General features: G+C 45.6%; 1 protein-coding gene across 3 annotated transcripts in view; it reads left to right on the plus strand.

Annotated features, from left to right (window-relative positions):
* The first annotated feature begins 5,898 nt into the window (after positions 1–5,898).
* The window catches only part of MRPL48 (mitochondrial ribosomal protein L48), a 76,413-nt gene continuing 69,862 nt past the window's right edge, over positions 5,899–12,449 (plus strand). Inside the window, exon 1 of one of the 3 annotated variants that reach the window (XM_055282908.2) lies at positions 5,899–6,600. In XM_055282908.2, coding sequence (XP_055138883.1) covers positions 6,433–6,600 — 168 coding nt within the window. In that variant the 5' untranslated portion in view covers positions 5,899–6,432. The remainder of the gene's footprint in view (positions 6,601–12,449) is intronic. The other 2 variants (XM_055282910.2, XM_063641390.1) reach the window with 2 other exon arrangements.

Raw genomic sequence — 12,449 nt, forward strand, 5'->3', positions numbered from 1 at the left:
TTCAAACAACTATAAAACAAATTAAAAAGTCTATAAAGGAGGTATAGGAAAATGTGTTGAACAGTTATCAGTGTGGTATATGCAATGCACATGTGAATAAGAATGGCTGAATGGTAAACTGGAGACAGATCATGAAAGCTATAAATGCCAGGTTAAGGAGTGTATTGTTAAATTGGAGGGCTGTAAGTAGCTATTGAAGGGTTTTTAAACTTTTATTATTATTGGCCAGGCGCGGTGGCTCACGCCTGTAATCCCAGCACTCTGGGAGGCTGAGACAGGCAGATCACAAGGTCAGGAGATCGAGACCACCCTCGCTACCACGGTGAAAACCCACCTCTACTAAAAATACAAAAAATTAGCCGGGCATGGCGGCGGGTGCCTGTAGTCCCAGCTACTCGGGAGGCTGAGGCAGGAGAATGGCACGAACATGGGAGGCAGAGCTTGCAGTGAGCCGAGATCATGCCACTGCACTCCAGCCTGGGGGACAGAGTGAGACTCCGTCTCAAAAAAAAAAAAAAAAACAACTTTTATTATTATTATTATTATTTTTTGAGATGGAGTTTCGCTCTTATTGCCCAGGCTGGAATGCAATGGTGTGATCTCGGCTCACTGCAACATCTGCCTCCTGGGTTCAAGTGATTCTCTTGCCTCAGCCTCCTGAGCAGCTGGGATTACAGGCGCCCACCACCAAGCCCAGCTAACTTTTTTTTTAGTAGAGATGGGGTTTCACCATGTTGGCCACACGGGTCTCAAACTCCTGACCTCAGGTGATGTACCAGCCTCAGCCTCCCAAAGTGCTGGGATTACAGGCGTAAGCCACCACCACACCTGGCCTATTATTATTATTAATTTTTTTTTTTTTTTGAGACGGATTCTTGCTCTGTTGCCCAGGCTGGAGTGCAGTGGCACAATCTCGGTTCACTGCAACCTCCGCCTCCCAGGTTCAAGCAATTCTCCTGCCTCAGCCTCCTGAGTAGCTGGGATTATAGGCACATGCCACAATGCCCAGCTAATTTTTTTGTATTTTTAGTAGAGATGGCGTTTCACCATGTTGGACAGGCTGGTCTTGAACTCCTGACCTCAAGTGATCCGCCTACCTCAGCCTCCCAAAGTGCTGGGATTACAGGTGTGAGCCATTGCACCTGGCATATTATTATTATTATTTTGAGATAAAGTCTCCCCCTGTCACCAAGGTTGGAGTGCAGTGGCACAATCACAGCTCAACTGCAGCCTCAACCTCCCAGACTCAAGTGATCCTCTCACCCTCAGCCTCCCAAATATCTGGGAAAATACGTATGCACCAGCACACCCAGCTAATTTTTATTTTTATATTTTAGTAGAGACAGGATTTTGCCATGTTGCTCTGGATGGTCTCAAACTCCTGGGCTCAAGCAGTCCTTCTGCCTTGGTCTCCCAAAGTGCTGGGATTATAGGCATGAGCCATTGTGTCTGGCCTACATTTATTATTTCTTAATTTTTTTGAAGACAAAGTCTCGCTTTGTCACCAGGCTAGAGTACAGTGGTGTGATCATAGCTCATTGTAACCACAAAACCCTGGGCCCAAGGGGTCCTCCCGCTTGGCCTCCCAAAGTGTTGGGAGTACCCCAGCGTAAGCCTCTGCACCTGGCTGTATTGAAGATTTTTTGTTTGTTTGTTTTGCTTTTTAAATCATGATCTCCATGAAATATGCTTAAAGAAAAATGTTTTTGGAAATAAACTGGCATAGGAATGAGACTAAACACTGGCAGACCAATTAGTTACGCCAGCACAATAGTTCAGATGGGAGATAATGAAAATGGACCTTGGCTAGTACATGTGGAGGTAAAGAGGAGGGGCATTCAGATGAAGAGACAGAGCAGATAGTTGGAGACAAAGGTCAGAAGTGCCTATCTCATTAGGTCAAGGAGTTATTACTATCCTCTAAATAATGTGTTTCAAAAACTATCTCCACATTTTGATTTTATAAAATTTGCACTTGTGTCTCCTAACCCCAGGCTGCCAGGCAGGATAATTACACTAGAGGCTATGAGTGGTTTGCTAGAGTGGAATTAGGGTTTTTCTGTTTTTGTTTTCCAGTACGTGTGTGATATTTGGGCCTTGGACAGCAGCAACACAAAGACCTTTTCCATAAGAAAAGAGTTTTGGGCCGGGCGCGGTGGCTCACGCTTGTAATCCCAGCACTTTGGGAGGCCGAGGCAGGCAGATCACGAGGTCAGGAGATCGAGACCACGGTGAAACCCCGTCTCTACTAAAAATACAAAAAATTAGCTGGGCGTAGTGGTGGGTGCCTGTAGTCCCAGCTACTCGGAGAGGCTGAGGCAGGAGAATGGCGTGAACCCGGGAGGCGGAGCTTGCAGTGAGCCGAGATTGCGCCACTGCACTCCAGCCTGGGCGACAGAGCAAGACTCCGTCTCAAAAAAAAAAAAAAGAAAAGAGTTTTGTTTTGTTTTGTTTTGTAGAGATGTGGGTCTCATTATAGCCCAGGCTGGTCTCAAACTTCTGGGCTCAAGCAATCCTCCTGCCTCAGCCTCCCTAAGTGCTGGGATTATAGGTGTGAGCCACCACACTTGGCCGAAAAGTTTTCTTACGTTGAGTAACATGTTTATGATAACAAGTGGTTCAGTGCAGACCAACCTGAAAGGGATGGGAAGAGGTGGATAAGGATAGCCTCTCAGGTGTCACAGTATCCCTGCTGAGATTACAGGTGTGAGCCACAGCACCCTGCCCCTTCCTGTGGGCTTCTGTGATCTTACTAAACAGTTGAGCTTCCCTCTTGCAGCCTCTTTCATCATCTTTTCACCCTCTCTCTAGGGTTAGGTAATTCCCACTCACTCAGCCCAACCCTGCACAAGGAGAAAATTCCTGGTAAAGTTCAGACTCGGGAGTCAGCACCATCTCTTTCTGGCTTTTCCTAGGTAGCCAGTAATCTTCCACCTCTGCCCTTTTATATTTTTTCTTTTAAGTATGATTTTCTTTTTTTTTTTTTTTTTTTTTTTTTTTTGAGACGGAGTCTCACTCTGCCACCCAGGCTGGAGTGCAGTGGCGCAATCTCGGCTCACTGCAAGCTCCGCCTCCCGGGTTCACGCCATTCTCCTGCCTCAGCCTCTCCGAGTAGCTGGGACTACAGGCGCCCGCCACCACGCCCGGCTAATTTTTTGTATTTTTAGTAGAGACGAGGTTTCACCGTGGTCTCGATCTCCTGACCTCGTGATCCGCCCGCCTCGGCCTCCCAAAGTGCTGGGATTACAAGCGTGAGCCACCGCGCCCGGCCTTAAGTATGATTTTCTTTGTACCAAAATCATACCAAAAAATAGAAGCAGAAAAGTTCCAGTGAAGCTAAAATAGTTTTCAGTTTGAGGTAGCTTAAGGTATATATTTTCACTTAAGCCATAGATTAGAACTTTTTGGCACTATGGGAAACTTTTTATAATAGGTGACCATGGAATTATTACTTTAAAAGAAGTTTAACCAGAGAGCAAACATAGTCTTTCTAAAGGGCCTCCCTTTATTCTCTCGCTCCCTAAGGCATTCTCTGATGTGGCTGTGCTGAGAACCAGGACAGGTTTTTTTTTTTTTTTTTTTTTTTTTTAAGGTTTAAAGGAAGGTTAGCTTGTAAAAATAAAACCAGAAAGGCAAAGTACTCAATGCTTTTTTTGTGATGCAAGATCTTATAAAAATCTAAAATCCATATTTACTTCTAGGAACTTTAAAAATATTCGCACATTCATTATTTCATTCAACATTTGTTGGAGCTTCATTATGTTCTATGACCTGTGCCAAATGCTGAGGATAGAAAGAAAGATGAACAATATTCCTTTAAAAGTGCTCTAGTGAATCCAGTGGAGAGCTAGTGGAGAAGATATATAAGTGAACAAATAGTTACAATACATTGTGTTGAAAGCATAAGGAATGAGCTGTGGAAGTGCAGAGAAGGGACCACATTATTTTGGTGGAGTGGTTGGAAATGGCTACACAGGAAAGGTAACATTTGACTTGTGTCTGGAAAGAAGAGTAGGAGTTTTCCAGGTGAATGAGTAAAGAAAGGTCATTTCAACAGAAATATTGTAGGAGCAAAGGCAGGGAGGTGTGATAGAGAATATCATGATTGGAGAATTACAGGATTTAATATTGGCTGTGGAGTAATATTTGTGTTGGAAAGGGTGGAAAGGCCAGCTAGGCTCAGTGGCTCACACCTGTAATCCCAGCACTTTGGGAGGCTGAGGTGGGAGGATTGTTTGAGGCCAGGAGTTCCAGACCAGCCTGAGTAACAAAGTGAGACCCCATCTCTACAAAAATAAAAATAAAAATAATTAGCTGGGCACAATGGTATGTGCCTATAGTCCCAGCTACTTGGGAAACTGAGGTGAGAGGATCGCTTGAGCCCAGGAGCTTGAGGTTGCGGTGAGCAAGATCACATCACTGCACTTCAGCTTGGGTGACAGAGCAAGACTCTGTCTCAAAAAAAAATAAAAAAAGAAAAAAAAGGCTGGAAATAAGGCTAGATAGGTAGATGGGGATTAGATTTTTTTTTTTTTCAAGACAGAGTCTCGCTCTGTCGCCCAGGCTGGAGTGCAGTGGCCCGATCTCGGCCCAATGCAATCTCCGCCTCCCGGGTTCACGCCATTCTCAGCCTCAGCCTCCCGAGTAGCTGGGACTACAGGCGCCCGCCACAAGGCCCGGCTAATTTTTTGTATTTTTAGTGGAGACGGGGTTTCACCGTATTAGCCAGGATGGTCTCCATCTCCTGACCTCGTGATCTGCCCGCCTCGGCCTCCCAAAGTGCTGGGATTACAGGCGTGAGCCACCGCGCCCGGCCAAAAAAAAAATTCTAGTTGTTTTGGGAATCCTTATATCTTCGTACAAAGGACTAACCGTCTCCTTCTTCCTTTTTTCCCTTTCCCTTCACCTTACCTACCCCAGAGAGTGTATTAATGCAAAGATGGATTTGTATCTTTTTTTTTTTTGAGATGGAGTCTCGTTCTGTCGCCCAGGCTGGAGTGCAATGGCGCCATCTCGGCTCACTGCAAGCTCTGCCTCCCAGGTTCAAGCGATTCTCCTGCCTCAGGCTCCTGAGTAGCTGTGATTACAGGCATGCACCACTACGCCCAGCTAATTTTTGTATTTTTTGGTAGAGACAGAGTTTCACCATTTTGGTCAGGCTGGTCTCAAACTCCTGACCTTGTGATCCGCCCGCCTCGGCCTCCCAAAATGCTGGGATTACAGGCATGAGCCACCGCACCCGGCCATGTATCTTATTAGATTGTATTTACCTGGACTAGACAAGGAAAAAAACTCTGGCTGCCAACCTGCCCTTTTGCAAACCTGTAGTCACAGTCCCGTAAAACAGATGAAGCACAGGCACGGAAATAAAACAGCTCACTACTTACATAACATTATGTTAACTAGGTACCTTCTTCCTGTCTCTGTTCCTCATCTATGAAATGGGTATAATGATCCTCAGCCTCACAGGGTTATTGGAAAGACTGAATGAACCCATATACCCATAAAGAACCGACCTGGCACATACTAACATTTGATTGATTTTTTTTCTTATTTAAAATTTCACTTCTAAAACCCTAATAGCATTTATCAGGCAATAATCAGTCACTGTCCTGGAGGAGGTATGGCTGGTCCATTATATTTCCAAGCATAATTAATTGTCATATCTGTGTTACCTCAGTACTTTGCACACAATTCTGGTATTTCACTTACCATACTAGATACTAATTATTTGTTACTAGATACTAATTTTTTTTGCTATTATTTTGATTGAGTTCCTCAAGGACTGAGATCCTGACTGATTAATTTATTCCAGCAGCTAGCACAGGACGTGGAAATCTGACTTCTAATCTCAATTTAAGAGATGACTGGGCGGGCCTGGTGGCTCACGCTTGTAATCCCAGCACTTTAGGAGGCCGAGGCGGGCGGATCACCTGAGGTCGGGAGTGCAAGACCAGCCTGACAAACATGGAGAAACCTCATCTCTAGTAAAAATACAAAACTTAGGCGGGCGTGGTGGCGGGCACCCGTAATCCCAGCTACTTGGAGACAGGAGAATTGCTTGAACCCGAGAAGCGGAGGTGGCAGTGAGCTGAGATCGTGCCACTACACTCCAGCCTGCGCAACAGAGCGAGACTCCGTCTCAAACAAACAAACAAACAAAAAAGTCAGATCTGTGCTAGACGCTAAAAGGAATTAATCAGACAGGATGTCAGTCTTTTAAGAACTTTCAAATACAGAGAAGAGGTGGTAACAAATCATTAGTGTATAATATTGTAAGCGAAAAATCAGAATTGTGTGCTAAGTCCTGGGGTAACACAGAGACGGTAATTAATTCCGCCTGGAGAAACAGCAGTGAAAGTGACAACCTGAGTGAGGGTGGAAAGCAGGAGCATTTCTAGACGCTAAATTTCAGAAGCTTCCGGAACTAAAATGATGCGGAAATTGAGTGAGTCTCGGTGGGATATTGTTGCTGCACCTGGTCAAGGCCGTTCCGTCAGTGTTTTCAGACGCCCTGGGAACGCGGCTGCAGGGGCGGGTCTTCGGTTTGCACAGCTAGAGGCCGCGCAGCAGCAAAGGATGAGCGGACCCTTGGAAAAGGTAACGTAGATTCCACGCACGCGGGGCGCGGGGAGATGGCGGACGGGGCAGTGCGGGGAGATGGCGGAGGGTGCAGAGCGGGGAGATGGCGGAGGGTGCAGAGCGGGGAGGTGGCGGCGCGCGGACATCCGGGGATGAGACACTGGGGCGCCCCAGGTCCTTCCCAGCAGCACATGCGGCTGCCTGGCGTTGAAGGGGCTGAGCAGATTCCTTTCCACCGGGGCGAACTCTGCCGAGCCGACCCGTGCCACGCCCACACCACATGCCACTCTGTTCACCCAGTGCGTGGAAAAGGGAGAGCTCTGCGATGGGAATCACGACACCAGGATACGGTCCCGATTAACTGTGTGACCTTGGGCAGGTCATTTTATATTTGCATTCAGTTATCAACTTCCAGAATTTTTTCTAAGAATGCAGTTTTGACTTGCTGAACTGATGAGGATGTGAAGCTACCTGGTAATAAGGAAACAGTAGTAATAAACTACATTTTCGTTCTTTTCTTTTCTTTCTTTTCTTTTTTTTTTTGACGGATTTCGCTCTGTTGCCCAGGCTGGAGTGCAGTGGTGCGATCTCAGCTTACCACAACCTTCGCCTTCCGGGTTCAAGCGATTCTCCTGCCTCAGCCTCCTCAGTAGCTGAGACTACAGGCGCACGACACCATGCCGGGCTGATTTTTGTATTTTTAGTAGAGACGGGGTTTCACTGTGTTGGCCAGGCTGGTCTCGAACTCCTGACCACGTGATCTGCCCGCCTCAGCCTCCCAAAGTGCTGGGATTACAGGCGTGAGCCACTGCGCCCTGCAATAATTAACAACATTTTCGTTTCCAAAACCTTATTTAAGTGACTGTCATAAAACCGTATGAACCACTATAAATGTGTTCCTGGGCTTTCTCCCGTTCCCTTAACAGATTTAACAGATTTCATTTGTGCTCTTTCAATTGTATCATGCTGCTTAGATTAATGACTGATTTTAGCAATTTATATTAAAATTTTATTTTAGGCATTAATTGTGGAAACTATATTTCCATGATTCATAGGTCAGCATGGTCGTTGCAGCTCGTGGGTCTACCTGTGGTTACCTTGGGGCTGCCCTTGAATGTGTAAGGGCCCACGCCTCACTTCATCCTTTATGAAACAATTCACTTGTTCACCTTAGCCAGTTTGTAAGAATTTGGCCAAATATGGTGCCAAGATAATATAAAAAAAAAACAGAAAGTTTCAAAATTCCATTGTTAAAGATGGTCACACTGGTGACTACACTCCTCGATTTGCCTTGGTTCCAAGAAATGCTAAAAGGGAGGGATTATTTTTCAAGGAATACTATTTCCGACCATTCGGTTCTCCATGTTTCACCATGTTGTTCAGGCTGGTCTGGAACTCCTGGAAAAGAGCCTATGGAAATCTGTCATTAAGGCTAGCATCTGACATGGGTATATAAGGCCTCTCGACGTCTTATGCCACTGTTCTCTTCCCGACTCCTTAGTTGCTTTAGTCAGCTAACCTTGTCATTATTTGCCAAATGTAAGTCTGTCTCAAAGTGTTAGTTAATACTTTACATTTATAAGGAAGGTCATGGGATTTGTGTCAGACAGTTCTGTCTCTTGTTATGACCTTGGGCAAGTGATTTAACTTCACTGCTTCTGTTTCCTATCTGTAAAATGCAGATGATGCCCACCACATGGAATTGTAGAGATTATAGAGAATAATGTAAATAGGAGTATTTTGTAAGGAATGAAGGATGATGCAAATAATAATATTGATATTATTCTATAGTTAATAAATTTTCATTTACATAATTTCATTTGATCTTCACAATATCACGAGATAATCCTGGCAGATGCAACAGATGAGGAAATGGAAGCCTTATGTCTGGTATATAATAGAGACTTTAATGTCATACTGATGCCTTGAATGAATGACTGGAACCTAGGCTTTGTTTTTGTTTAGAGACAGGGTCTCACTTTGTCAGCCAGGCTAGAGTGCAATGGTGCAATCATAGTTTACTAAATCCTTGAACTCCTGGGCTCAAGTGATTCTCTTCACTAAGCCTCATGAGTAACGGGGATTACAGGTGCACACCACCATGCTCAGCTAATTTTTTTTTTTTTTTTTGAAACGGAGTCTCGCTCTGTTGCCCAGGCTGGAGTGCAGTGGTGCCATCTCGTCTCACTGCAAGCTCCACCTCCTGGGTTCACGCCACTCTTCTGCCTCAGCCTCCTGAGTAGCTGGGACTACAGGTACCCACCACCACGCCCGGCTAATTTTTTGTATTTTTAGTAGAGACAGGGTTTCAGCGTGTTAGCCAGGATGGTCTCCATCTCCTGACCTTGTGATCCGCCAGCCTCAGCCTCCCAAAGTGTTGGGATTGCAGGTGTGAGCCACCGCGCCTGGCGTTTTTTTTGTTTTTTGAGACAGAGGCTCGCTTTGTCACCCAGGCTGGAGTGCAGTGGCCCGATCTCAGCTCACTGCAAGCTCTGCCTCCCGGGTTCACGCCATTCTTCTGCCTCAGCCTCCGGAGTAGCTGGGGCTACGGGCGCCTGCCACCACACCCGGCTAATTTTTTATATTTTTAGTAGAGACGGGGTTTCACCGTGTTAGCCAGGATGGTCTCGATCTCCTGACCTTGTGATCTGCCCGCCTCGGCCTCCCAAAGTGCTGGGATTACAGGCGTGAGCCACCGTGCCCAACCGCTCAGCTAATTTTTTTGTTTTTAGTAGAGATGGGGTCTTGCTTTGTAGCCCAGGTTAGTCTCGAACTCCTGGCTTCAAGCAGTCCTCCCATCTTGGCCTCCTAAAGTTCTGGGATTACAGATATGAGCCACCACTCCTGGACGAAACCTAGATTAGTTGTACCCCTACTAAGATGCCACTGCCTTTTCTTTTCTTTTATTTTCTTTTCTTTTTTTGAGACAGGGTCTCACTTTGTTGCCCAGGCTGTAGTGCAGTAGCACAATCTTGGTTCACTGCAGCCCTGATCTCCCAGGCTCGGGTGATTCTCCCACCTCAGCCTCCTGAGTTGCTGGGACTACAGGCACCTGCCACCACGCCTGGCTAACTTTTGTATTTTTTGTAGAGACAAGGTTTCGCCATTTTGCCCAGGCCGGTCTGGAACTCCTGGGCTCAAGCAGTCTGCCTGCCTCGGCCTCCCAAAGTGCTGGGATTACAGGCATGTGCCACCATGCCTGGCCCACTGCTTTTTCTTTTCTGAGTATTTTACATCTCTCTAATATGATAATATTCTTGGTTTTCCTCATCTGTTAAATGCGGAATGAAAACCTTTCCTGGCTTTCCTATGTGTCAGACCTTTCCTTCTTTGTAACCCATACAGCCCATTATACTGATCTAACATAGGATAATAAATAATTTGCGCATCTGCTTTCCTCATTATAAGTTTTGTGGGTATGCAACTATATTTTCTTTTTTTTTTAAATTTTGTTTTTTTTTTTTTTTTTTGAGACGGAGTCTCGCTCTGTCGCCCAGGCTGGAGTGCAGTGGCGCGATCTCGGCTCACTGCAAGCTCCGCCTCCCGGGTTCACGCCATTCTCCTGCCTCAGCCTCTCCGAGTAGCTGGGACTACAGGCGCGTGCCACCACGCCCGGCTAATTTTTTGTATTTTTAGTAGAGACGGGGTTTCACCGTGGTCTCGATCTCCTGACCTCGTGATCCGCCCGCCTCGGCCTCCCAAAGTGCTGGGATTACAAGCGTGAGCCACCGCGCCCGGCCTTAAATTTTGTTTTGAGACAGGGTCTCAGTCTGTCACCCAGGCAGGAGTGCAGTGGAGTGATCTCAGTTCACTGCAACCTCTGCCTCCTGGGCTCAAGCGATCCTCTCGCCTTAGCCTCCTGAGTAGCTGGGATTACAGGCACGTGCCACCATGTCTGGCTAATTTTTTGTAGAGATGGGGTTTTGCCATGTTGCCCAAGCTGGTCTCAAACTCCTGGACTCAAGTGATCCGCCCGCCTCGGCCTCCTAAAGTGCTAGGATAACAGGCGTGAGCCACTGTGCCAGGTTGCAACTGTATTCTTGTCTATATGCACCCACCCTATAGTGTATTTGGCTTAAAGTAGGTACCTGGTAAATGTCGAATGAATAAGTGAACAAACAACTGTTGATATTACATGGTAAGTACATGGTAGAGCTGGGACTAGAACTTCTAACTCTTAATTCAGTGCTCTTTCCTTGGGACCCTAAGAAGTTTCTGGCTGCAGATAATCTCAAATTTTATTTTATTTTTGAGACAGGGTCTCACTATGTTGCCCAGGCTGGTCTTTAACTTCTGAGCTCAAGTGATCCTCCCACTTCAGCCTCCTGGGTTGCTGGGATAACAGACATGCCCTTCTGTGCCTAACTTCATCTCAAATTTTAGATGAGTGAGAAGCCCAGCTTTGCTACAATAAAACTGGATAGAGTCAGTACCTCTTTGGGTCAACAGAAGGAGTTCAGCAGGGTGGAACCAGATAAGGCATTCATGCTGATATTTATCAGATCAGTGTATTGATGATCATGATGGCAGGATGGTATCTGGGGAAGTTAGAATGCACCAAGGAAATGAGTATTGAATCACCTGCAGTTATTTTGCACAGAAAATGAATGGCTCTGGAGTGTCATGCTCAGGTCTAGATGCCACTCACTCTGAGATCACCATTATTTTCTCAGGGATTATCTTACCCCTGAACCACAAGGGTATGGGTTAGGGGAGACTCTGTGATCACTAATGGTGTGCCAAGTTATGTCTAATATGTCAGCCCAGAAGGAACATCCTTGGGAACTGATCTCAGAGATAAGATGTTTTCACATTTCAGCATTTGAAGGCTAAAGTGGAACAGAGTTCACATGAACAAAATGTCCTCCAAATACATTAAATAGACAAGAATTAGGAGGATATTAAAAGACATGAACTAGTAGTACACACATTTTAGAGTACTTAGAAGGGCAGGAAGTCCAAAAGCTCAGAATAATCAAGAAATTGGCTATTTCCTGGTCACCACTAGACCACAGGCCCTGGAGAAGCTTTTTTATTTTGTTAATGGTTTTATCTTCAGCACCTGTCACACCCTAAGATACATATTGTTTCACAAATGAGGAACCAAACAATTACCACCACCATTATCATCGTTACCAATTTGACCATTAATAATGCAGCTTGTACTTGTTAGCCCTTTTCATGTGTTATCTAATTTAATCATGTCAACAAGTCTATGAAGTAAATATTTTTATAAACTCTTCAGAGATAAGGAAATGAGGTTTAGAGGGATTTACTAATTTGATCAGCAGATATTTATTGGGCACTTGCTCTGTGCCAGAGTGTATGCTAGATGCTGGGATGTAGCAGGTTCCTGTCTTCATGGTGCTTATATATTTGTTTATTTATTTTGAGACAGAGTTTTGCTTTTGTTGCCCAGGCTGGAGCGCAATGGTGCGATCTCAGCTCACTACAACCTCTGCCTCCCAGGTTCAAGTGATTCTCCTGCCTCAGCCTCCTAAGTAGCTGGGATAACAGGCATGCACTACCACGCCCATCTAATTTTGTATTTTTAGTAGAGATAGAGTTTCTCCTTGTTGGTCAGGCTGGTCTTGAACTCCCGACCTCAGGTGATCCGCCCGCCTTGGCCTCCCAAAGTGCTGGGATTATAGGCGTGAGCCATTGCGCCTGGCCATGGTGCTTATTAACAGATGGACTAATTAAACTTATAACTACTTAACTGACTATGATAAATGCTGCAAATGAAAGATTCAGGGTGCTATATGACTGTGTAACAGAACGATCCAAGCAAGTCTGAGCAGTCACAAAAGTTTTCTTGAGGACGTTGCATGACTACTAAGATTTAAAGAGTAGGTAGGATTTAGAGA

This window comes from Symphalangus syndactylus, chromosome 6, assembly GCF_028878055.3.
Source record: "Symphalangus syndactylus isolate Jambi chromosome 6, NHGRI_mSymSyn1-v2.1_pri, whole genome shotgun sequence".
In the NCBI taxonomy this organism is placed as follows: Eukaryota; Metazoa; Chordata; class Mammalia; order Primates; family Hylobatidae; genus Symphalangus; species Symphalangus syndactylus.